The sequence below is a fragment of the Archocentrus centrarchus genome, unplaced genomic scaffold, assembly GCF_007364275.1.
Source record: "Archocentrus centrarchus isolate MPI-CPG fArcCen1 unplaced genomic scaffold, fArcCen1 scaffold_50_ctg1, whole genome shotgun sequence".
NCBI classification, from domain to species: Eukaryota; Metazoa; Chordata; class Actinopteri; order Cichliformes; family Cichlidae; genus Archocentrus; species Archocentrus centrarchus.
In genome coordinates this window covers 1,063,246-1,090,974 of record NW_022060273.1, presented here as the reverse complement: position 1 = coordinate 1,090,974, position 27,729 = coordinate 1,063,246, and the positions used below count along the sequence as shown (strand labels likewise).

The 27,729-nt window shown below is 39.4% G+C and overlaps 1 protein-coding gene across 1 annotated transcript in view; it reads left to right on the top strand.

Moving 5' to 3' along the window:
• The window catches only part of slc18a2 (solute carrier family 18 member 2), a 29,941-nt gene extending 10,585 nt beyond the window's left edge, over nucleotides 1-19,356 (top strand). The window contains exons 9-16 of the mRNA XM_030725255.1: nucleotides 7,198-7,258; nucleotides 8,265-8,360; nucleotides 11,125-11,203; nucleotides 16,242-16,293; nucleotides 16,639-16,702; nucleotides 16,774-16,893; nucleotides 17,877-18,010; nucleotides 19,005-19,356. Coding sequence (XP_030581115.1) covers nucleotides 7,198-7,258; nucleotides 8,265-8,360; nucleotides 11,125-11,203; nucleotides 16,242-16,293; nucleotides 16,639-16,702; nucleotides 16,774-16,893; nucleotides 17,877-18,010; nucleotides 19,005-19,112 — 714 coding nt within the window. The 3' untranslated portion in view covers nucleotides 19,113-19,356. The remainder of the gene's footprint in view (nucleotides 1-7,197; nucleotides 7,259-8,264; nucleotides 8,361-11,124; nucleotides 11,204-16,241; nucleotides 16,294-16,638; nucleotides 16,703-16,773; nucleotides 16,894-17,876; nucleotides 18,011-19,004) is intronic.
• Nucleotides 19,357-27,729: the final 8,373 nt, after the last annotated feature.

Genomic DNA, 27,729 nt, shown 5'->3' with positions numbered 1-27,729 from the left:
TAACAGAGCAAAGCACCATGGCAGAGATAAAGTAGAGATAAATACTAAAATAAATAAATAGTCTAATCACAAGGAAAACAGAACATTACTTATGGCAGCAGCTATTTATAGCTAGCTACCAATAATACTAGATCCAATTTAGTGTAAATTTGCAATGAATTTTGTGTATATGTATGGATGTGGCATACAGGCTGCAGATAATATATAATGAAAGTAAATGGCTGTGTTGTGTCATATCCTCCCACCTTATCATCTTCACTTTACCGAATCAGACTTCACCTGCTCAAGGAGCTGTATGTATGAATGGTCAGACGTGTGTGTGAGGGCCACATTTTTTATTACATACATTCAATCTTTTGCTGGATATGTTTAGCACCTTTAATTTGATACATGTAAATAAACTGGTACTTACAGTATAAGGACTTTACTAATCTAATTAAGTACTCAAAGTACTTTTTTCTACAAGCCTTTTACCCGGTTACACACATTCCTCCAGTACTTTATTCTGTGTATTTATTCTGTCTCTGTATCAAACCACCGTGTGAAGCATTTTTACAATGCCACACAATTTAGCTTTCAAATTTGAGTTCTTCAGTTAATTTAAAGTAGATGTTACCAGCTTTAAACTATATATGCATGAATAATAGCAGCAAGGTAATGTTGTGTTTAATGGTTGGCAGCCACCAAGCATATAAGGCAAAGGCCACTTAATTCAATTCAATTCAATTCAATTTTATTTATATAGCGCCAAATCACAACAAACTGTCGCATCAAGGCGCTTTGTATTGTGGGTAAAGACCCTACAATAATACAGAGAAAACCCAACAGTCAAAACGACCCCCTATGAGCAGCACTTGGTGACAGTGGAAAGGAAAAACTCCCTTTTAACAGGAAGAAACCTCCAGCAGAACCAGGCTCAGGGAGGGGGGGTCATCTGCTGAGGGGGGCTGAGGGGAAAGAAAGACATGCTGTGGAAGAGAGCCAGAGATTAATATCAATTAATGATTAAATGCAGAGTGGAGTATAAACAAAGTAAATAAGGTGAATGAGAAGAAACAGTGCATTATGTGAACCCCCCAGCAGCGTAGGCCTATAGCAGCATAACTAAGGGAAGGTTCAGGGTCACCTGATCCAGCCCTAACTATAAGCTTGATCATAAAGGAAAGTTTTAAGCCTAATCTTAAAAATAGAGAGGGTGTCTGTCTCCCGAATCCAAGCTGGAAGCTGGTTCCACAGAAGAGGGGCCTGAAAGCTGAAGGCTCTGCCTCCCATTCTACTCTTAAGTATCCTAGGAACCACAAGTAAGCCAGCAGTCTGAGAGCGAAGTGCTCTGTTGGGGTGATATGGTACTATGAGGGCTTTGAGATAAGATGGGGCCTGATTATTCAAGACCTTGTAGGTGAGGAGAAGAATTTTAAATTCTATTCTAGATTTAACAGGGAGCCGATGAAGAGAAGCCAATATGGGAGAAATCTGCTCTCTCTTTCTAGTCCCTGTCAGTACTCTAGCTGCAGCATTTTGGATCAGCTGAAGGCTTTTCAGGGAGCTTTTAGGACAGCCTGATAATAATTAATTACAATAGTCCAGCCTAGAAGTAATAAATGCATGAATTAGCTTTTCAGCATCACTCTGAGAAAGGATGTTTCTAATTTTAGAAATATTGCACAAATGCAAAAAAGCGGTCCTACATATTTGTTTAATATGTGCATTGAAGGACATATCCTGGTCAAAAATGACTCCAAGATTTCTCACAGTGTTACTGGAGGCCAAAGTAATGCCATCCAGAGTAAGTATCTGGTTAGACACCATGTTTCTAAGATTTGTGGGGCCGAGAACAAGAATTTCAGTTTGATCTGAATTTAGAAGCAGGAAATTAGAGGTCATCCAGGCCTTAATGTCTTTAAGACATTTCTGCAGTTTAACTAATTGATGTGTGTCATCTGGCTTCATTGATAGGTAAAGCTGAGTATCATCTGCATAACAATGAAAATTGATACAATGCTTTCTAATAATACTGCCTAAGGGAAGCATGTATAATGTAACTAGAATTGGTCCTAGCACAGAACCCTGTGGAACTCCATAATTAAATGGTAAATGGTAAATGGACTAGCTCTTATATAGTGCTTTTCTACTCAGTATGAGCACTCAAAGCGCTATTACAACATGTCGCTATTACAACATTAACCTTAGTGTGTGAAGAAGACTCCCCATTTACATGAACAATTTGGAGTCTATGAGATAAATATGATTCAAACCACTGCAGTGCAGTACCTTTAATACCTATAGTATGCTCTAATCTCTGTAATAAAATGTTATGGTCAACAGTATCAAAAGCTGCACTGAGGTCCAACAGGACAAGAACAGAGATGAGTCCACTGTCAGAGGCTCTAAGAAGATCATTTGTAACCTTCACTAATGCTGTTTCTGTACTGTGATGAATTCTGAAACCTGACTGAAACTCTTCAAATAAACGTTCCTCTGCAGATGATCAGTTAGCTGTTTTACAACTACTCTTTCAAGGATCTTTGAGAGAAATGGAAGGTTGGAGATTGGCCTATAATTAGCTAAGACAGCTGGGTCAGTGATGGCTTTTTAAGTAGAGGTTTAATTACAGCCACCTTGAAGGTCTGTGGTACACAGCCAACTAATAAAGACTGATTGATCATTTTTAAGATTGAAGCATCAATAATTGGAAAGACTTCTTTGAACAGTCTAGTAGGAATGGGATCTAACAAACATGTTGCTGGTTTGGAGGAAGTAACTATTGAAGTTAACTCTGAAAGATCAACTGGAGCCAAAGAGTCTAAACAAATACCAGCAGTGCTGAAAGCAGCTGAACATGAAGAACAATCTTTGAGATGGTTATGAATCATTTTTTCTCTAATGTCTAAAATTTTATTTGTAAAGAAATCCATGAAGTCACTACTAGTTAACGTGAAAGGAATACTCGGCTCTACAGAGCTCTGACTCTTTGTCAGCCTGGCTACAGTGCTGAAAACAAACCTGGGGTTGTTCTTATTTTCTTCAATTAATGATTCAATTCAATTCAATTTCAATTCAATTCAATTCAATTTTATTTATATAGCGCCAAATCACAACAAACTGTCACCTCAAGGCGCTTTGTATTGTGGGTAAAGACCCTACAATAATACAGAGAAAACCCAACAGTCAAAAACGACCCCCTATGAGCAAGCACTTGGCGACAGTGGAAAGGAAAAACTCCCTTTTAACAGGAAGAAACCTCCAGCAGAACCAGGCTCAGGGAGGGGCAGTCATCTGCCGCGACCGGTTGGGCTGAGGGGAGAGAAAGACATGCTGTGGAAGAGAGCCAGAGATTAATATCAATTAATGATTAAATGCAGAGTGGAGTATAAACAAACTAAATAAGGTGAATGAGAAACAGTGCATTATGTGAACCCCCCAGCAGCGTAGGCCTATAGCAGCATAACTAAGGGATGGTTCAGGGTCACCTGATCCAGCCCTAACTATAAGCTTTATCATAAAGGAAAGTTTTAAGCCTAATCTTAAAAATAGAGAGGGTGTCTGTCTCCCGAATCCAAGCTGGAAGCTGGTTCCACAGAAGAGGGGCCTGAAAGCTGAAGGCTCTGCCTCCCATTCTACTCTTAAGTATCCTAGGAACCACAAGTAAGCCAGCAGTCTGAGAGAGAAGTGCTCTGTTGGGGTGATATGGTACTATGAGGTCTTTGAGATAAGATGGTGCCTGATTATTCAAGACCTTGTATGTGAGGAGAAGGATTTTAAATTCTATTCTAGATTTAACAGGGAGCCAATGAAGAGAAGCCAATATGGGAGAAATATGCTCTCTCTTTCTAGTCCCTGTCAGTACTCTAGCTGCAGCATTTTGGATCAGCTGAAGGCTTTTCAGGAAGCTTTTAGGACAGCCTGATAATAATGAATTACAATAATCCAGCCTAGAAGTAATAAATGCATGAATGAGCTTTTCAGCATCACTCTGAGAAAGGATGTTTCCAATTTTAGAAATATTGCACAAATGCAAAAAAGCGGTCCTACATATTTGTTTAATATGTGCATTGAAGGACATATCCTGGTCAAAAATGACTCCAAGATTTCTCACAGTGTTACTGGAGGCCAAAGTAATGCCATCCAGAATAAGTATCTGGTTAGACACCATGTTTCTAAGATTTGTGGGGCAGAGAACAAGAACTTCAGTTTTATCTGAATTTAAAAGCAGGAAATTAGAGGTCATCCAGGCCTTAATATCTTTAAGACATTCCTGCAGTTTAACTAATTGATGTGTGTCATCTGGCTTCATGGATAGGTAAAGCTGAGTATCATCTGCATAACAATGAAAATTGATGCAGTGCTTTCTAATAATACTGCCTAAGGGAAGCATGTATAATGTAAATAAAATTGGTCCTAGCACAGAACCCTGTGGAACTCCATAATTAACCTTAGTGTGTGAAGAAGACTCCCCATTTACATGAACAAATTGGAGTCTATGAGATAAATATGATTCAAACCACTGCAGTGCAGTACCTTTAATACCTATAGTATGCTCTAATCTCTGTAATAAAATGTTATGGTCAACAGTATCAAAAGCTGCACTGAGGTCCAACAGGACAAGAACAGAGATGAGTCCACTGTCAGAGGCTCTAAGAAGATCATTTGTAACCTTCACTAATGCTGTTTCTGTACTGTGATGAATTCTGAAACCTGACTGAAACTCTTCAAATAAACCGTTCCTCTGCAGATGATCAGTTAGCTGTTTTACAACTACTCTTTCAAGAGTCTTTGAGAGAAAAGGAAGGTTGGAGATTGGCCTATAATTAGCTAAGACAGCTGGGTCAGTGATGGCTTTTTAAGTAGCGGTTTAATTACAGCCACTCTAAAAACCTGTGATAAATAGCCAACTAATAAAGACTGATTGATCATTTTTAAGATTGAAGCATCAATAATTGGAAAGACTTCTTTGAACAGTCTAGTAGGAATGGGATCTAACAAACATGTTGCTGGTTTGGAGGAAGTAACTATTGAAGTTAACTCTGAAAGATCAACTGGAGCAAAAGAGTCTAAACAAATACCAGCAGTGCTGAAAGCAGCCGAACATGAAGAATAATCTTTGAGATGGTTATGAATAATTTTTTCTCTAATGTCTAAAATTTTATTTGTAAGGAAATCCATGAAGTCACTACTAGTTAAAGTGAAAGGAATACTCGGCTCTACAGAGCTCTGACTCTTTGTCAGCCTGGCTACAGTGCTGAAAACAAACCTGGGGTTGTTCTTATTTTCTTCAATTAATGATGAATAGTAAGATGTCATAGCTTTACGGAGGGCTTTTTTATAGAGCAACAAACTCTTTTTCCAGGCTAAATGAGCATCTTCTAATTTAGTGAGACGCCATTCCCTCTCCAGCTTTCGGGTTATCTGCTTTAAGCTGTGCGTTTGTGAATTATACCACGGAGTCAGGCACTTCTGATTTGAAGCTTTCCTTTTCAGAGGAGCCACAGTATCCAAAGTTATACGCAGTGAGGATGTAAAACTATTGACGAGATAATCGACCTCACTGGGAGCAGAGTTTAGGTAGCTGCTCTGCACTGTGTTGGCACTGAAGAGCATAATAATGAAGGAATTAGATCCTTAAACTTAGTTACAGCACTTTCAGAAAGACTTCTACTGTAATAAAACTTATTCCCCACTGCTGTGTAATCCATTAAAGTAAATGTAAATGTTACTAAGAAATGATCAGACAGGAGGGGGCTTTCAGGGAATACTGTTAAGTCTTCAGTTTCTATGCCATATGTTAGGACAAGATCCAGAGTATGATTAAAGTGGTGGGTGGGCTCCTTTACATTTTGAGAGAAGCCAATTGAATCTAACAATAGATTAAATGCAGTGTTGAGGCTGTCATTCTCAGCATCTGCATGGATGTTAAAATCACCCACTATAATTATTTTATCTGAACTGAGCACTAAATCAGATAAAAAGTCTGAGAAATCAGACAGAAACTCTGAGTAGGGACCAGGTGGACGATAGACAATAACAAATAAAACAGGTTTTTGATTTTCCCAATTAGGATGGACAAGACTAAGAGTCAGGCTTTCAAAAGAATGAAAACTTTGTCTGGGTCTTTGATTAATTAATAAGCTGGAATTGAAGATTGCAGCTAATCCTCCTCCTCGACCTGTGCTTCGAGCATTCTGACAGTTACTGTGACTCGGGGGTGTTGATTCATTTAAACTAACATATTCATCCTGCTGTAACCAGGTTTCTGTAAGGCAGAATAAATCAATACGTTGATCAATTATTAAATCATTTACTAATAGGGACTTGGAAGAGAGAGACCTAATGTTTAATAATCCACATTTAGTTGTTTTATTTTTTGGTGCAGTTGATGAAGCTGTATTATTTATTGTTTTTGAATTTTTATGCTTAAATAGCTTTTTGCTGATTTTAGCTTTGTTAGAGGGTTTTAATTTCAAATGACAAAATGAGAATGAATAAAGGAATAAAAAAAATTAAAATGGCAAACAATCCAAAAATCTAAATGCATGAATAAATGTGTCTTTAAACAAGCGTGTTTCTGCTCGTCATCAGTGTCTGATAGGCATAACAGTGTCTAATAGCAAAAGGTGCTTTATACACCATTTCTGAACAGTGAACAAAGATTTCTTAAGTAAACAAGGAAAAAAGGGTCCTTTGGTTTATTTCAGGATGACACCTGTTCTATGATATTAATGAAGACATTAATATAGACAGCTACTAATGGAAGCAAAGCAAGAAAATCTTTTCATGATCATTAGTAAATTCTTTCTTTCACTAACCTTCATTGTTGCTGTTCTTCAAATGTACAGAAGCCTGTTTAGAAATTTTAATAAGGTTCCATGGAGACCTGCAGCAGGACAAAATTACCCATCTCAGCTAATCAGCACGGGCCTCTGGGCTCAGATAGTAATTTATGTGACTGAAGCCGGCTGCTTACACACACACTGACTAAATGTTTATTTTTATGTTATTTACCTTTTACATAAGATTTATTATTTTAAGCATTTATCATAACTGCAGGTAATTGTATCCTTAGCCAGCCTGCATACATTTATTAGGAATGATGGTTCGTAAAGTTTGTGTATGTTTGTATATTTGGGGGTCCTAATTGTTCCATTACTTATTTAAAAAAATGTATTTTGTTTTTTTGTGATTATGCTCTCTTTCTATCAGAGTCAGAAGGGGACCCCACTGCTGACACTGATGAAGGATCCTTACATACTAATTGCAGCAGGTAAGAAATTAATAATTGCATACAGCAGATGTGATTATTGCCTTTCTGATGGTATTGGGGAAAAATGATAAGAAACAGCAGCCAAACAGAGAGCAGAAGTTGATTTGATGGTTATGAAGTAAAAAATAGAGCTTGAAATTGTGTTGTGAAGTGAGTGCTCCACAATCTATCCACTAAAATAAACACTGTAATCTTATTGCAGTCACAGTTGCTCACAGTACACAGCTGCGCCACTTCCTCAAGCTCCCGTACGGGACCTCAAGTGTTTCCCTGGTCAGGCGGCATAATCTTTGCACTTATAAGGGTACATACATACATTCATACAATTATTCCTCAGGCATCCAGGGAATCCCCAATCACCAGAGTTTCTGGGATCATTACAGCTTGGAGTGTTGCCCGTTAAACTGTGAGCTTTGCCCTCTGCATAGTGCTGTGTTTACCATGGTAGTCTGCTACAAAGCTCACAATACTGAAAATGCTATTTGAAAATAATAAATTGTATTATTTTAAGTGTATAATATGTAAATTATTGGAAAATAAATTGTACTTACAGGTAAATACAATTTAAGACCCCATCAGATGGTAGTGTATTGTTACTACTAATGTTGTTTCTCTGGCAAAGATCATATTTGAAAAAAATATTCCTCGTTTGTCTGAATGCCCTGGACACACCCTGAGACTCCAACAAGGCTTCTTCCACAGACTAACTTCCTGATGCGTTCCCTTTTTTTCTTTTTTTGGTATTCCTCTGGGTCATATACCATTATCCTGTCAGCCATCTGAAAGGTAAAACTATTCGGTTATGGAACAGGAACGAGTCCAAATTTCATATGTATTTTAGCGAGCCTTTCCCTGCATGTTACTGTGTTATTTACTGTGACAACATCGAAGAAAGAGAACAGGCTGTTTGCATGCTTGTCCATGTGAGAGCTGGCAGAAAAAACCCAGGGTTAAAAAAAAATAGACCATAATTGACACCGCACTTATCTTCAATCTTCATCTCCAGGTGCCATTTGTTTTGGAAATATGGCTATTGGCATGATGGAGCCAACGGTGCCAATCTGGATGATGGAGACCATGTGTGCCAGGAATTGGCAACTAGGTATTTGCAAAGCTCTGCTCTGCACACACAGAAGATATACATATGTTGTTACCTTTATAAAAGCTCACACATTACCAGAGGACTCACACAAACACATGTACACAGATCTACAGTAATTAGATATACTTTCCTTAAAAACATTCGAGTTTATTAAGACACACATACATACATAGTAACTACTGCCATTCAAATGCAGTGCAGTACTACAAATGTTCCACTGAGTCTAGCTTTGTAAAGTGTAAATGTTCAGCTTTTGTTGACATTGCTCCATATCTGTTAAGTGTATAATTACAACCCAAACTAGGGGTGGGAGGCTAAGGTTACAAGTACTTCTTATATTGTAGTAGAGCACAACACTATCAACTAAATTTAATTAACAATTCTATGATAGTACCTATGAGGTCTGTCAGTGTCATCAAAAAGTAGAACTGCTGTATTATAATTAATTAAAATGAACAAAAAGGATCGCCATATTTCTGACTTATTATCAGCCACGAGTGGAGCACAGTCAGCCACTGATTTGATGCAGTATAAGTAATCCTTTAAATAGGACATACATTTGATTTAACAGTTGAGTTAAAGTAATGTGGAAAATGTTTGGTGATTTGTGCTTTGCAGGCCACAGTTATGCTGATCAGAATCATTTGGCCGTGTGGATTCAGTGAAAAAAAAAATCTCTCATATGAATGAATGAACCTGCAATATAAAGTAAAAAAGTAAAGGACTGTTTCTGCGACAAATAAAAATTTGAATCCATTCAGTTTTAAATAACATATTCCCATTAAAATGATCTTCTAAAACTCTACTGTAAGTATTGCTTATTCTACTGTGTATGTTTTTAGTCCTAGAATTTATAATATAATAAACTGAGATAAATAAAAGTGCCCCTAAGAAAAGGCGTTATTTACATTTAAATAGACCTAACATGCTTCTGTGTGAACAGTGTTGCTCCCAAACTAATTGTGACTAATGGCACAAATAAATGAGGAAACTGTGAACAACCCCAAAGTGAAATCCACGGGAACATAAGAGCAGAGCTGGTGGGGGAAGTATAACGTAGAAGGAAAATGCCTTTTTAAGACCTTATGTTGGGGCAAAGTCAGCAAATTTTTAATTTTTTAACCATATTTGACTGAATTCAATTCAATTCAATTCAATTTTATTTATATATCACCAAAGCACAACAACAGTCGCCCTGAGATGCTTTATATTGCAAGGTAATAAATTTAGACAATACTTCAAAATACCCACCAACATAAATGCACAGGGCATTTCAAGATGGCTGCCGAGTTATGAAACTTTTTTAACCTCAGTCAACAAGTTCTCTAATCATACAAAGTATAAGCAAACAAATGAAGTTATCCTTCTTTAGTGGCTCCTTTCTGGCACCAGATTATCAGGGACACTGACCATTTCAGAAATCATAATTCATTTTTTGTCAGGCTGTTTCACACACAGCCTAACAGGAAGATGGAGTTACAGTCAATGGGTGAAATCCAAACACAGGAGCACAAAAACACGGAAATAAGACACACATCTGTGTCTTACATTTGTGTCATTTGTGTCAGCTTTTGTGTCAGCAAATTAAAAAAGAGCTGGAGACACATATTTCTAAGTACTTGTGGTGAAGCACATCTTAAGTCCAGGGTAATCTGACCTTATACCTCCAAGCAATCAAGGGGCCGAAATCAAGAGAAGCTCTGGATGAGCCCGGCCGTTTTCATATGAAAGTGGTCTTTTTTGGCTTCCACCAAAATCCAAAGCAGACAGAGAAATGTGTGAGAAATGGTGCGTGAATAAGAATGGCTGAAAATGGTAAATATATACACATGCCACAGTTTCAAACCTCAGAAGCTAAAAAGTAACACTGTACTGATATTTGAAGAAGTACTTCCTGTAGGGAATACATTTTCTTTTTCTTCCTTTCAAAAGACTCAAACGATTGGTTCTGCTGGAGATCGATTCCTGTTAAAAGGGAGTTCTTTCTTCCCAAAGTCGCCGAGTGCTTTCTTATAGGGGATCGTCTGATAGTTATGTGGGTGGCTGTGGTGGTAAAGCGGGTCATCTCCTAATTATACTAATTAGGAGGTTGGCGGTTCGTTCCCTGGCTGCTCCAGTCTGCGTGCCAAAGTATCCTTGAGCAAGATGCTGAACCCCAAGTTGCTCCCAATGTGTTCATCAGATAAAAGCACTTAGGTGTAGAAAAAAGTGCTTTTGTGTATGAATGAGACATGTTGTATACAGTGTTTTGAGTATAGTAGAAAAGTGCTATATGAACCAAACCGTTTGTCATTTGTTGGATTCTCTCTTTTATTGGCTCTTTACTTCACAATATAAAGCACCTTGAGGTGATTGTTGTTGTATAAATAAAATCAAATTAAACTGAACTTGTACAATAAAATATTAGGCATTCTTTCATTTATATAACATATATCTATTTTTTATTTTTAGTGACGACATGCAAAAGTGCCACTTGTCCATCATACCAGACAGTTTCTATACCAAGACTTCCTGTATTCTTTGCTTTTATTAGTTTCTTCCTGCAGCCAGCTTTATATGAAGTCTAGGTCAGATAAAAAGGATGAGGGGGAACAGGATATTAGGGTGTCACATGCTGGCAGGTGGAAAGCACAAGTCTTCATTAGAGACAATAGAAGATGTACAGCAGCTCAGTGATGAGGCGTTGATAGAGATCTGGTTATCTCTGGGAATACTGCCCACACCTTCAGCCTCTCATGTCTGTGTGTGTCTGTTTCTGGCACAGGCGTCGCTTTCTTACCAGCGTCCATCTCCTACCTTATTGGAACCAACATCTTCGGCACGTTTGCACACAAGATGGGGAGGTAGGGAGGGAAATTACCCTTATCTCCTCTCTCTCTTTCTCCTGTGTCCATGTGATATCTGTTTCTGCTCCTCTAAATGAGTTTTCAGTGTTTGGAGTGTTTGTGAGGCTGGCTTTATTGAAGCCTTGACGACACAGGGAATCCATAATTTGTCTCTGTATATGTCTTCCATTGGAGTGGTATATTCTTTTAAGATTGATGCCATTCACCAAAACAGTTTTCAGTACTACCATAAACCCAGTCTTAATGTTAAAATCAGTTGTTCAGTTTACTAACTTCACCAACACAAACTACTAGAAACCACTTCCAGCACTAACAGAGGGACAGAGGCTACAACCAGGGACCGTTATTGCTACTCCTGCTGGTCCTACCAGTACAGCCTTCTGCTGCTAATGTTTAACACTGCTGTTTGTGTCACTACTAACACAGCTGCTGCATATTGTAATAAGTGAGACTGTAATGCAATAAAAACGTCACTTTACAGAGTGTTTTAAATTCTGAGTTTGGAGGATTTGGTTCTAGAAAACGAAAGTTCATGAATGCAAAGTGTTTCATTTTTTCTACGAGTATGAAATAAAATAAACAACCTTTGTGCTGCATCTCACATAATTATACTACACAGTGTAATGTTTCAGCCATTCTCACAAAGCCTACTGGAATTATTCAGAAGTAGATTTGGATGTTTGGGAAAATCACAGTAAACAAGAAGACAGTCACATGGAAAAATGGTTGGTCCACAAATATAAGATTTATTTTGTCATAAAAAAAAAGAGAGAGAGAAATTGTGACATGCAAACTTTTTTCATCAATTTTTTTTCTGTTGGCATCCAGCACACATAATCATTTTTGAATTTTATGACTTTAATATTTCTCTGATTTGCAGAAAAAGTCACATGGTCTACTTTAAGAGGCGTACAGATTGAAAAAAATGGAGAACTGTCACCACGGAGACTGTAGTTCATGTCTTGAATGCTTTTCACAATATTAACCACTTATTGCATATCACAGGTTACCAGTGTATCAAATCCCAACCAAAAAATACACCCCCCAAAATGTAGGCATCTTGTAGTTTTATTGTGAAAATACTATATCATGTACTGTGGACCTAGTCGCTATTACACATTTTTTTTCCTGTGAGACTGTGTAATGTAACTGTGGGTATTTTATTGTTATTGGGTTGTTTGGGGTTGTCTCCCTATTCACAATGATCATTTAACAGAAGAACGATCAAAAAATAACAATGAAAACAAAATGTACAGTACAAAAGGGTCTTTAAAGCATAGTGAGATTACAACTTCACTCCATTTCTAAGCTCACTTTTAAAAATTACTTTGTGTTCTTTCACCAATCTGCTCCACTTCAAACATGATTTCTTTGAATGCTTTCAACCCTGGAGATCCCTGCAGCAGGGAGTATCTGTTACCAACATGCAGCCTGCCCTTAGTTTTTGTTTTTGCTCCACGTGGTGCAGCAAATGTAGCAAATTTAGTACTGCATTCTTAATGCAGCATTGTTGCTTCATTTCTGCTGCATCAAATTTGGTTGTGGTGGATCGTTTTTAGAACTGCTCCAATGATATGAGTGTCACTCATTGTGATATTGTCTGCTATTCACAGCTTTTAGATTATGTGTAAGTTAAAATATAGATTTTTGTTGGCATTTATGGAGTCAGTGTTGCTTAGTCTGGATATTTCTGTTCCACATAGCACACTATGCACACTACATACTTATGAGTGTAGTGCATAAACAGGATACTGTTGTCTCACAGGAAGGTGGGCACTTACTGAAAATACACTGTGTGCAGAATTATTAGGCAAGTTGTATTTGATAGGAGTCTTTTTATTATTGAACAACAACTATGTTCTCAATCAACCCAAAAGACTCGTAAATCTCAAAGCTTAATATTTTTGGAAGTTGGAGTGGGGTTTTTTAGATTTGGCTATCTTAGGAGGATATGTGTTTGTGCAGGTAACTATTACTGTGCAGAATTATCAGGCAACTGAATAAAAACTAAATATGTACCCATCTCACTTGTTTATTTTCACCAGGTAAACCAATATAACATGCACCAATACAGTATGTTAGTACGCTCTCTATGGAGCACTTGTAGAAGGATACCAGCAGATTTTGCTTGATATTGTTCCTCTTGAGAACCCTCAGGAAGTACGTTCTTTGCTGGGCCTTTTTTGTCAGCTCAAAGGTGTTCGTGCTCCATGTGATGCCCTGCTCAATGTGAACCCCCAGGAAACGGAAGTCAGCCACCCTCTCCACACAGACTCCCCCGATGGTCAGTGGTGTAATGTCCGTTTTGTTCCTCCTGTAGTCTATTACCAGCTCTTTTGTCTTTGAGGTGTTAAGGAGCAGATTGTGTGAGGTGGAGCGGCTGCTAGTGTGGTGCAGGGAGATTAAGCGGACTCGTCGCCTCCTGAGATGAGCCCCACCACTGTGGTATCATCAGCAAACTTGATGATGGTGTTGCTGTGGTGGGCCGGGGTGCAGTCATGTGTGTACAGAGAATAGAGCAGGGGACTGAGCACACAGCCCTGTGGAGAGCCAGTACTGAGGCTGAGGGCAGTGGATATGTGTTTTCCCACCCTAACTCTCTGCTGTCAGCCGGTCAGGAAGCTCATAATCCACGTGCAGATGGAGTGAGGAAGACCCAGATTCCCCAGTTTGTTCACCAGTCTGTGAGGGAGGATAGTATTAAAAGCAGAGCTGTAGTCCACGAACAGCATCTGCACATTTCTCCCCTGCTGTTCCAGGTGTTGCAGTGCAGCATGGAGGGCTGTGGTTACCGCATCCTCTGTGGACCTGTTGGCTCTGTAAGCAAACTGGTGTGGGTCAAAGCCAGGAGGGAGAAGTGCTGTGATGTGACCCTGGACCAGTTTTTCAAAACACTTCATCATCACCGGGGTGAGTGCCACTGGCCGGTAATTGTTGAGGCTTGAGATGTGAGGTTTCTTGGGTAGGGGGACTATGGTGGAGGATTTCAGACAGGATGGGATGGTGGACAGAGCCAGGGACTTACTGAAGATCCTGGTGAAGACTCCAGCCAGCTGGTCAGCGCAGTCCTTCAGAACATGTCCAGGGACACCGTCAGGTCCGGCAGCCTTCCTTGGGTTAACAGCCCGCAGTGCGCGCCTCACCTCGTGCTCCTCTACAACGAGGGTTGCTGTGTTGTGGGTCGCTTGGTGTAGTGTGGCTGCCTTTTTTGGCTTCACCTCAAAGCGAGCAAAAAAGCAGTTCAGCTCCTCTGCCAGCGAGGCATCACTTTCCGCAGCTGCAAGGTTGGCCCTGTAGTTGGTGAGATGCTGGATTCCCTGCCACACCTGCCTGCTGTTGTTACTGTCGAGATAGCCCTCTATCCTCCTCCTGTAATCAGATTTAGCCTCTGATGCTGTTTTCCCTCCCTGCAGATCTCACATTTTATGAGGGACCACAGGTTCTCTATGGGGTTCAGATCAGGTGAACAAGGGGGGCATGTCATTATTTTTTCTTCTTTTAGACCTTTACTGGCCAGCCACGCTGTGGAGTATTTGGATGCATGTGATGGAGCATTGTCCTGCATGAAAATCATGTTTTTCTTGAACATAATGACTTCTTCCTGTACCACTGCTTGAAGAAGGTGTCTTCCAGGAACTGGCAGTAGGTCTGGGAGTTGAGCTTCACTCCATCCTCAACCCGAAAAGGCCCCCATCTTTGATGATACCAGCCCATACCAGTACCCCACCTCCACCTTGCTGGCGTCTGAGTCGGCGTGGAGCTCTCTGCCCTTTACTGATCCAGCCTCGGGCCCATCCGTCTGACCCATCAAGAGTCACTCTCATTTCATCAGTCCATAAAACCTTAGAAAAATCAGTCTTAAGATATTTCTTGGCCAAGTCTTGACGTTTTATCTTATGTTTCTTGTTCAAAGGTGGTCGTTTTTCAGCCTTCCTTACCTTGGCCATGTCCCTGAGTATTGCACACCTTGTGCTTTTTGATACTCCAGTAACACTGCAGCTCTGAAATATGGCCAAACTGGTGGCTAATGGCATCTTGGCAGCTTCACGCTTGATTTTCCTCCATTCATGGGCAGTTATTTTGCGCCTTTTTTTTTTAACACACTTCTTGCGACCCTGTTGGCTATTTGCCATGAAACACTTGATTGTTCAGTGATCACGCTTCAAAAGTTTGGCAATTTCAAGACTGCTGCATCCCTCTGCAAGACATCTCACAATTTTTGACTTTTCAGAGTCCATCAAATCTCTCTTCTGACCCATTTTGCCACAGGAAAGGAAGTTGCTTAATAATTTAGCACACCTTATATAGGTTGTTGATGTCATTAGACCACGCCCCTCCTCATTACAGAGATGCACATCACCTGATTTACTTAATTGGTAGTTGGCTTTCAAGCCTATACAGCTTGGAGTAGGACAACATGTATAAAAAGGATGATGTGGTCAAAATACTCATTTGCCTAATAATTCTGCACACAGTGTAATGATTGCGAGGTTTCACCAGGATTGCTGTGAGTTTTGGGACCATTTGAGCCTCTAACTACACAAATGAACCCACAGAAAAATTAAACAATTCCACAATGCAGGTACTGTAAATGTATGAAAACAGTTGGCATCATCATCCAGAGTTACTATATGCCCTTCTACTGCTGGATGAAAATTGCTTTTGGTCCCCCACTTTTTACTGTGTAACCAAGACGGATGAGAAGTGTAAAGAGTTCCAGCACCGACTGTGTACTCGTGGTGGATTTCATGTGGCTATGTTTGATAGAGTGAATGCATATATTATGTATTGTATTTCAGAATTTCTGTGCCTATAAAGCCCAGTGTTGTTCATTTTGGCATCACAGCTTTAGAGCTGTTGCTGACTGACATTTAATATGTAACTTTGGGGTTGCGATGAATATTTTGGATATTGTTTAGCTGTTTAACTAAGAATTTATAGAGATACTGCTGTTCAGCCTGTATAAATCACATCATCACTTCATATTATGGTAGTTCACTGGAGTAAAACTGACTACTCCTTCTCTTCCCAACAGATGGCTTTGTGCTCTTATTGGAATGGTTGTGGTTGGGATCAGTGTAATATGTGTAAGTATGTGCAATACAGCTACACCACAAGTATGGGAAATTTTATGAGCCCCATTTGGTTATCAAATTTGAAATGGACCTGAAACATTATTCTTTAAAGATGATGTAAACAATGTGTGCATATGTGAGCCATCTAGTGGAAATGTAGCAGCAAATTCACTAGATGTTCACTGCAATATGTATATATTACATTACTGTCATTCTGCCAGTGACAGTGTGACTTCTCAATGATTTCTATGCTAAAATCAAAAAGCAGCCAGCTTCTTGCACTTTATAATGTTTGTTCTTTACACTCCCATGCAGTGCATATCAATCATTAAAATGAACATAATCCATTTTTTCTAGGTCCCCTTTGCTAGAGACATCTATGGTCTGATTCTTCCTAACTTTGGTGTTGGTTTTGCTATTGGTAAGATTGCTAAATATAATAATTCCACCTATGAATATGTGCAGAATTTTATAATGTTGACTGTGTTACAGGCATGGTGGATTCCTCTATGATGCCTATAATGGGTTACTTGGTGGACCTGCGGCATGTGTCTGTTTATGGAAGTGTGTATGCCATTGCTGATGTGGCTTTCTGCTTGGGATTTGCATTAGGTAAGTAAGAACCAATGGCACAAACCTTCCAGATGTTTTGACCTCAGGTTGTAAGCCCTATAAAATGGCAGTACCAGTTCCTGGAAACCTTTTTATCATCTTGCATGTCCAAAGGTCATCTTGGTGTCATTGTGGAGCAGTAGTTCTTGGCTAGTACACATAAACTCAGGAAGGGAAAATTAAGCATTATTCCACTCAGAATTACAGTTGTGGTCAGAAGTTTACATACCCTTATTATTGGCATGAATATCACAGTAATTTGGGGGCTTTTAATTTCTTTTAACTGTTCTTTTTCCAAGGTGGATTTATTGTACAGCATACATCTTTAATGACTTTAAAAAAAAAAAAAAAAAAAAAAAAAAAAAAAAAGAATTTGGCACACAAGGTTTAGTTTATTTTAAATTTTCTCTAATCCACACAGGATCAAAAGTATACATACAAACTGAAATATATACAAACAATCACTAAATTATCTTAATAATTAAATTTAATTAATTAACAATTAATGATTAAATACAGAGTGGGGTATAAACAGAGCAATTAAGGTGAATAAAAAGAAACAGTGCACTATGGGAACCCCCCAGCAGCCTTGGCCTATAGCAGCATAACTAAGGGATGGTTCAGGATCACCTGATCCAGCCCTAACTATAAGCTTGATCATAAAGGAAAGTTTTAAGCCTAATCTTAAAAATAGAGAGGGTGTCTGTCTCCTGAATCCAAGCTGGGAGCTGGTTCCACAGAAGAGGCGCCTGAAAGCTGAAGGCTCTGCCTCCCATTCTACTCCCTCCCATTTGTTGTCAGACTTTCGGACCCCACCATTCTATTATTATTAAGTGATAATGTTGCTATGATCCTCTATCCTAACATTACCCCATTATTCCATCTATATATTATTTTGTTCACGCTTAGCTTCTCTGCAAAGTCCTGCACACCACCACATCAACAAACTAAACCCGGAAGTGATCTGTTTTCTCCATATACAGGTCCATCTATTGGAGGTTCCATTGCTGAGAGTATTGGCTTTCCTTGGCTGATGACCATCATTGGAATAGTGGATATTATATTTGCTCCTCTCTGCCTCTTTCTGAGGAATCCACCAGGACAAGAAGAGAAAATTGTAAGAGTCAAGATATACTTAAACACAGTCACCAAGATCCTATGGATACATACACAGAAATATGGAAGCCCTGGAAGGCAAGCTCAGCAAAATTCAGACAAGATCACTACATGCTGGAGATTTTCAGATGTAGCAAGCACAGGGTACTTAACTGTGGCCTGCTGGGAGTTTGCTGTGGTTACTAAACACTTCCATGTAGATTCTTTGTTTAAGTAATAAATATGTTAATAAATACAAATAGTAAATTTGTTCCAGCACATCCTGTCACAGACTGACATGTTCACCCTATACATTCACTTCCTCTGCTATAATTTTCTCTGATGCTTGATAAGCTTTCAGCATGGTTGATCACCTAATTTTGGTCACATGATTATTCAGCTGTAACTTATACAAAAGAAAATGAAACAGTAAACATTTATTGGAGAAATATAAAAACTAAATGCAGATGGATGTTGATGTTGGTCTTCTAATATTCCAGTTGAAGGCTATTCTGGGGCTATTCTGTCTGCAAATGCTCTATTGCCCTCCAGCCTAAACCTGGGGGCAGCCAACAGAAACCAGTCAGTAGATCTGAAGCAGTGAAATGAAATGTAGAGGTCAGCTGTGTGGGGTCAATAAATGCCAATCGGTGCTTTAAAAGGAAGTAATACAAGTTCAAAGCCAATTGTGAAGACCATAGCCAGTGCAAGGAAAACAAACCGGAGGAATATGATCGTGAATTGCTCAGTTTTTTTTTTTCTTGGGCAGTTCACTGCTTGGTAAATGTAAATGGACTGCTTCTCATATAATGCTTTTCTACTTGAGCACACAAAGAGATTTACACGTGAATAAGTCCACTGAATTCGTCTTACAGACGGCTGTAAACAAAAGAAGAAATTAGAGAAATAAAGGATCCATTTCTAGAAATGCTCCTGAGCTAACACTGGAAATGCAGTTATTATGTAATTCTGACACGTGCAGTGACTTAACAACCTTTCAACAATTGCCTTTTCAGGCTATTTTGATGGACACCAACTGTTCAATGAAGACGAGGTCCTACTCAACGCAGGGGACGTACTACCAGGGTGAAGACATGGATCCGGAGTACGATGATTATGATTAACGGGACACCGGCCATGCAGGGTAACCCTTCAGAGGATCTATTTTGTTGTACAAACAAAAGGAACACGGAAGAAAAACACAGCAAATGAAACAAAACAGCCAAGATATTTCCATGTGAATGTCCTGCATTCAGTCTGTTCACTGTCCTCTTAGCAGTTGTACTGGAGGAAAACCAAAATTGTTCTTTATCTGTGGTTGCAAGCGCATTGTGTTGCACATATTTTTTTAGCCAACAGCCTTATTCAATGGAGAGATGCGTCAGAAAACACCTTTTTAGGTGCTGAGCAACAAGTGCGCTTTGCTGATTTTCTTTTGAATACAGACCTGTCTTAATTCATGTATCGGCCATTGATTTTTAATCTACTGTATGATAAATTTAACAATCCAGTCCTGTTATTATCAGATTTAGGTGTAAATTGGTATTAAAATGGACACCTGTGTGATAAGTCAAGAAATTGTTGTTTGTTAAAATCAGGAACATTTGTTAGCCTGTTTCCACTGATGCTCCACACCAGAGGCCTCCCCAGCACCACTGCTGTGACTGATCTGGGTTGGGAAGCTAACATATTTAAGCTGTTATAAACGTGATGAAGAATGTATTCTTAAACAGATTATCAACACATGTTATTCTTCTAACAAGTATAGAAGCTGTGCTTTTTGAATTTTAGAAGTTTCAGAGAGAAAGATCAGGTGAAACTTTTTTCCAATAGAATCCACTGTTGGGAAATAAATCAAAATAAAGCCTATGTCCAGAGTACACCTACAGTATCAAGAAGTACCAAACCAGTCACACACATGCTAACATAACAGCACAGATCCAGTATTATCACAATTACAGTATATTTGGAAGCTGCTGATTTTAGTGATCTTAAACCTTTCACACAGTCTTTCACTATAACACCGTCTGTTTTGTAGGTCTCTCAGCCAGATGTGTCAGGTATTTCAGCTTCAGCATATCAGTACATCACTTACTTAAAGAATATTACGTTTGAATGAAGCAGCAACGTCTGGTGATGAAAAATGAACCTATGAAGTGCCAAAAACTGCTCTTCCTCTAATGGCCACTTGACACAGACTCAACTGTGTTTGTGCTGTTGAACTGTGTTATCTGACAAATAATATGGTTTGCTGTGACCATGCAAGAAGTCCAAGCTCCAGTTTTCCTGCGTGAAATTCCAGTACGTTGAAAGCCTATTATATGTAGCTATACATAGCTCTGTGCATCGCTCACATAGAGGTTATGGATACTGCTTGCTACCCACTCTAGCTAGCACTGACTTCACTTCACCATCTGGTCTAAATACACTATATGGACAAAAGTACTGGGTCACCTGCACATTACACCTGCATGACTTGCTCAGCCATGGAAACCCATAACATGAAGCTCCTGGCACACAGTTTTTGTACTGAGTTTTATACTGGAACTCTGCATTTACTGAGTCTGCAGTGTTGTTTTACACACTGTGCACTCAGCAGTGTTACATTGTGGCTGAGTTGCTGTAGTTCCCTATCAGTAGCAATCCATAACTCAGGAGGGAAGAAATTTCACAGACTGAATTGTTGCAACGGTGGCATCCTATTACACCCTATTACAGCACCACACCCGAATTCAGTACATTCTTTAGAACCACCCATTCATTCACAAATGCTTGTAAAGGCAGGCTGCATGGATAGGTACTCAAACACCTGTGGCAGTGTGACCTGGATTCCAAAAAAATTAAGTGGGGTCCAATACTTTTGTCCCTATAGGAAAAAAAAAAACATGGTGGCAGATAAAACGCAAACTTTGAGGTTTCAAAATGCAGAATCCAAAAAAAAAAAAAAAAATCACATGACGTCATGTGATTATGTCCATGTTTGAATCTATCTGCAAATATCTGGCCTGTTTTTGGTGTAATTTACTGTAGACAGCAGAGGAGACTTATAAAGATTGTACATGTCAGCTCCTTCTGGGTCCAACCCTTATGCTCTTTGTTCCCTTAGAACTGCCAGTGTAGTTTGATATTAGTCAATAAATCAAATGTGTCTGCAACAGAAAATTTGCACTAATTTCATTTACGTCCAAATGCTGTTACTTTAAAATGCTATGTACATGTTTAAGATCAAGTCCATGCATTTGTATAATATATTTTCTGACAGAACAGCTATATACAGAGTTGTTTTTAATAGCCCCTTTTTCATTTTGATATGTTAGCAAAAGCTTTATTTGAAATGTTAACTATATTATATTCAAGCGGTTCAGTTCTGGTTTCTTGAGTTCCTGGAGTTTTATTTATATTGTGATTTATTTATTGGAACTAAAGGGAGAGACACAAGAAAAACATGACAAACATGACATACGGATGCATTTTGACCACACAATCACATGCAGCTTCTGCACTGATTTTTATTGTGAGCCAAAATAGCAACAATAGTGTATGCAGCAGCATTTTGATTGACAGCTAGAGGCATGTAACCAGTAGGGGAGTAGGGGAGGTGTTGTTTCCTGGCGACCTTGCAACTGTCAGTTTGTGCCCTGAGCCATCATTAATGTTATTGCTTCCATCTGTGCTTCCTGTCCTATGACAAGTCAAAAGGTCTGCTGTGACAAGAGGTTTGTGGTGTATTCCACATTTAGTATGTATTCACAATGGGTTCCACCAGAGTGAATTTGGAGGAATAGTTTGACATACACTATATTGCCAAAAGCATTCACTCACCCATCCAAATCACTGGATTCAGGTGTTCCAGTCGCTTCCGTGGCCACAGGTGTATAAACCAGCATCTAGGCATGCAGACTGCTTCTACAGATATTAGTGAAAGAATGGGTCGCTCTCAGGAGCTCAGTGAATTCCAGCGTGGTGCCGTGATAGGATGATACCTGTGCAACAAGTCCAGTCAGGAAATTTCCTCACTACTAAATATTCCACAGTCAGCTGTTAGTGGGATTCTAACAAAGTGGAAGTGATTGGGAACAACAGCAGCTCAGCCATGAAGTGGTAGGCGATGTAAAAGCACAGAGTGGGGTCAGAGGATGCTGAGGGTCATAGTGCACAGAGGTCACCAAGTTCCTGCAGAGTCAATCACTACAGACCTCCAACCTTCATGTGGCCTTCAGATCAGCTCAAGAACAGTGTGTAGAGAGCTTCATGGAATGGGTTTCCATGAGCGAGCAGCTGCATCCAAGACTTATATAACCCCCCCCCCCCCCCCACCAAACTTTACACAGTGCAGTCAGACAGGTATTGTCCTACTGGCAACTGCCCAACTTCGAGATGTAGAAGCATGATTTGTCACTCCAGAGAACACGTCTCCACTGCTCTAGAGTCCAGTGATGGCGTGCTTTGCACCACTGCATCCAATGCTTTGCATTGAGCTTGGTGATGTGAGGCTTGGATGCAGCTGCTCAGCCACGGAAACCCATTTCATGAAGCTCTCTATGCACTAATCCGGAGATCACATGAGGTTTGGAGGTCTGCAGAAGGTTGGTGCTCTCTGCACCTCAGCTGACCCTGCTCTGTCATTTTTACCACTTTGTTGCTGAGTTGCTGCCATTCTCATTCACTTGTTACAAAGTAAGCTTCGTCCAGCTGCTCCCTCATCCACAAGGTGAAGCCACAGCTGTTGGATCTGCATATTTGATTTGGTATAGATTTTTTTTGTTGCATACCGAAGAGAACCCTCCCAATTGTGAACCTGGGATGTTCCATGTGTTAGGCAAATATGTTAACCACTACACTATGGAGCCACAGTGTGAACACTATATTAAAAGTGCAAAATTTGACTCGCCTTACATAACAACCTCTCAGTTCAAAATTAAGCTAACTATCTTGCTGAAAGCAAAGATAGAAAAATGGCTGTATCATGACTAGCTAGATAATTAGCTTAGCTGATCTTACAGGATAAAGACTGTGCTCAACAAATAATTATTTTAGTTGGCTCCTTAATTCAGTGCAGTTTTTTTTTGGCTCTGCCTTATGGTGTATGACTGAGCCAATAAGATTATATCTTAAGATAAGTGACAGATCATTTCTTGTGTTTGTACTACAGCTGTTTGTCAAAATGTTTGTAAAATTACAAGCTAATTAGTTGTTATATTTTGATGAACTTAGAAAAAAAAACATGTAATATCTTTGGTGTTCATAATGTACCAAATCTTGTGTCATATGGTTTTGTTTTTGCTCCTTAGCTTTCTGATGAACTGTGAAAACCTGGCATGTAAGCAGAGTGGTATAATATTACCATTACTATCAAACATCTAGAGTTGTTTATCCAGAATGGGACTTGCTGGACTGAGCAGGGATTAACATGTCCAACACTTGTCCTAGAATTGTTCAGACTTCCGGCCACCACTCGTCTGAGTTGTTCCTGGGTATTTTTGTGTACATTTTGTGGTTTGTTCACTCAGAATCTATTGAGAACATGTCAGTACGTGAGTCTTACCTGTATGTAATTGACTGGATTGTTTTTCATACTTGTGGGAACACCGTGTTCTGTATTAAATGTCGTATACTCTGAAAAAGCTGTTTTCTCCTTAGATACGACAACACTAAAACTAAATATCTGGACAGCAGGATTTTCTGCACAATTAATTTTTGGTGCATTTAAAATGCTGAGCTTTCAGAGCAAATGTTAGGCTAGCTGAGGTTTCATATGATCACCATGACAGCTCTGAATGAACGCAAAAATAACATGGATGCGTCTAACGTGGCGGTTTGAATGGTCACAGATATCCTCATGTTGACTCGTCTGCTGGGTGCTTGAAGACAGCAGAATGGGTTGTCATGATGGGGAAATGTGGGAGTAGACACACTGTAATCAGGCTGTCCATCTCAACACTGGCCTTCAATTACTTTGCAGATGCTCACACAATACCTCCTTTCTCTCTTCACTGAAGACCAAAGCAGTTGTTCTTGCAGTAATGTAGGTGAGGCACAGATTTCTATAGAATATTATGTTTCTGTATGCAACCATTTAAAAAAAAGTCATTTCTAAAGGAGGGGTAGGGCTGTGAACCTACAGCTGTTGTCCACTCTTCTGAGGGTACACCAGACCCTCTTCAAGAAGAACTGTACATCAGTAACTAAAAACAGCAGTGGTGCTGTCTCTGCTGTGATCAATGTCATTTCCAGCCTTCAATGATGCTGCAGATCAAAATTCATCAATATGACCACAAAGCAGCATAAATTAGAAGTTACTGATTTGTATTTAATTAGAAACGAGTCTACAACCTCTGTGCCGATTTCAGGCTGGACTCAGTTCATGGCACTTTTTAAAAATGTATTTAATAAGCTGGGTGGATGTGGCTCAGGAGGTAGATCAGAAGCAAGGTGGTTCAATCCCTGGCTCCTCCAGGGAAGGGTACTGAAACCTGCGTTGCCCCTGATGAATTGGGGGGGGGGGGGGGTCACCTGCATGAATGTAAAATGCTGAGAGTAGGTAAGCACCTGTCAATTTAGCTTTTCTTTTTTTTCTTTTAATTTTTATTAAATAAATTGGGTTAAACTTTGAACCACTCATTTAACAATCCCTAGGCACCATTAGCTACTCAGCATATGTTACTGAATGCTCTACAGTAATCACACTATTATTTCTTTCTGTAAATCATTTAACAACTGTCTCCTTGGGCATTATTATTATGACTCAGTTCAATACAAATTTTAAGTGAATCCACTGAAAAAATTCATGAGGCAGAACCGCAGAAATGATGGCGTTTAGCACCAAATGCATTTTTGCAAGGTTCCATAAACTTAAAATAATTTTTTAGATAAAATTTTGTAAAATCCAAGATACTAACTGAGAGGTTCTTTTGGGAGTTAATCCAGTGCGACTCAGTTCCATGTTTTATTATTTAACTCTATTAGAGTAGCTTTGCATTGTTCACAGTGCAAAATAATTATTTTTTTCTTCATCTTGGTCTTGGTGCAGCCCCTCACCAGATTTACTGATGGTCTGCGCCACCACGAAACCCTCTTTGGAGAGTCAGAAGCCATTTCTGAGGCAATATATAGAAACCTCCCTTTCAGAGGACAAAAAGTGGGGTAGGAGACTATTTAAATAGATCATACAAACTTAATTTACTGCAAATTGCATTAAAAAGGAAAACAAAATGTATTATGTTGTCCTTGATGTGGTTATGATACTTGCCACTAAGTGAGATGGAGAACGGGTGGGTGCCTCAAAGCTGTGAACAAGGTACCAAAACTTGAGTTTCACCCTGCGGTGCTCACTCATTCCTCCCCTGCAGCGACTGTACAGAGCTCACCTGCATACATTTCTGCTCCTCAACAGTAATTCTGGTATTTTAATAAAATAAAGGAGAACTTAAATGAACTGAACTTAATGTGGCCATCGGAGTGAGGGAGGAGGTGAATCCTGACAGAACACTCATACAAGGATGCAGCCATATTACTTTTTACAGTGAGCCGAGCAGCTTTGCAGTGTTTCGAGCTTTTAGCCTCCTCTCTGCACAATTAAAACATCTCAGTGTGCACCACATGCTGTTTTTCTATATTGGAGCTGTTACACACCATGTTGAAAAATCTGTCAAAAAGCAGCTATTAATGGGGCCATGTTAATGTGTTAGATTAAGCTCTGAAACTTCCAGTATGTAATGTTGAAATATTATATTTAAGCCTTAATTCTAAAATGTTAGGCCACTTCCAGAAAAAGAAACTCGTGTAAAACCTGTGCTTACACTATTTTTTTTTTTTCTTTTTCATTGCTCGCTCCATCAGCGGGTCTGACCGGCTAATTTGTGCTGTGGTTAATTGTTAACAGATCGACATATTTCTTGCTATTGCAGGACCACATTAATTGGTGCTGATTTGTAAATCTAGGATTGCTCCTCTTGAAGTTCCTGTGCTTGTACGGCCACATCTGTATTCTCTCTCTTTGAGCTAACACAGACAACAATAGGGGGAAAAACCTGAAACTGAGCATTTGGAGCCACCTGAGCTTTTGATTCCCGTATATGCAGTGCATGCATGTCTCCAACTGTGTGGTTGATTTTGGCCTTTTTGTCATCATATAATGCAAACTGGTCCACATTCATCTCCCATGAATAAGGACTTCACCAAAAAGGCTTCAAAATGATGAATGCATTTTCCAGAACCTTAAAAAACCAGCACAGGAAGTGGTGTAGGTGCATCTCATCAGAATAGGCACCACTGAGAAACATGTAAACTTCAAAAATATATCCAAGGATGGTTCTGGCTTCAAATGGAGGTGCTGCTGACCTTAAGCTGCTACAAGGTTTCCAGATTCACTTTGAATACAGTCTGTGTTGATGACTAGCTTTTGGTTTTGGTCCTTCTATTGGAATTTTAAGTAAAATTAAACCACAATATGGACCAATGGAAATTCATGTGATCTTGTTTATTTAAGTTATATACAATAAAGCTTCATCACATGAGCCTTCTTCAAAAAAAAAAAAAAAATGTTGTACAACATCCCTCGCATACATACACACATAAAAAAGAATCACCATCTTGATCTCTACAAAGCAGTGGTGGGTGGTTGTAGTCAAGGTGCAGTTTCAAAGGTTAGGGCTACGGGTGGGGGCAGAAGCATGTGAGTATGACTTCAGTGGGAGAGCAAACTGTAACAGCAGAGCTTCTCAGGCTGAGACATTTAGGGCATGAAGCAAACTCCGTATGTGAGTTTCTCCACCAGGTTACACACAATCTACACATTTAAAGAGAAATCAAACACTGGGATTCCTTCCTGATTATTGACTTCATTTCATAGAACAAATACTGCACAAAAAAGATCAAATGATAGCATCCAGTGAGCAAATATCTACATAAGCAACAAAAAAAAAACATGTTTTTCTGATCTTCACTCCTCTGTTAGGGTGGTTTTCTCAATAAAACCCTGCAAACCTCGTTACCACTTTATTGTTGTCAGCAGCTTTTAGGCTAGTGTATGTCTGCACATCTTCAATCATCACTCCTACCTTGGTCCAGACCTTTGAACCAGTGGACTTCACGGACTTGACTGATTTGTCTGGGACATAAAAGAAGCGCTCTCCGGTGACAAAATGACCGGTCCAACGAGCAGCCAGGAGGAAAAACGATGAGCCAAAGAGAGTCACAGGTGAACAACGTCAGAGGCGATTAGCTGGAAGAAAGGATGAGCAATTATAACAGAAAAGGGAAAACCTGCAGTGACAACCGTGAAAACTGAAGATGAAGCACTTTCGAAGAGTTTCTCCCTTAAACCTACTGCTGCTGTTATATTTCATAATCCTTCACTGTAATATTTACTACACTGTGCAGTGTCTTAGCTTCTGATTACTTAAGGATGAATTCTAATTATTACAAAAACAACAAGGTTCTCAGTCCTCCATTCAAACATTTTCAATCACAAATCTACTGAAATTCTCCCTGTATGCTCACAATCATTACACACACACTCTTATTAACAGATGTGCTGTGGCATGAAATAGAAAAATAAAAAACTCAAAAGGACAATAGATTTTGAACATTTTCAGAATCAAGGGTACATCTGTCCTCTTTAGACCTAACACTAAGGTATTCTCTTGTCCGCAGCAGGTGTAAACAGTGAATGGTGCTTTGGGAGCTGTAGCTGTTTTTGACACAATCACTGAAACACAACATTAATGCTCAACATTTTGC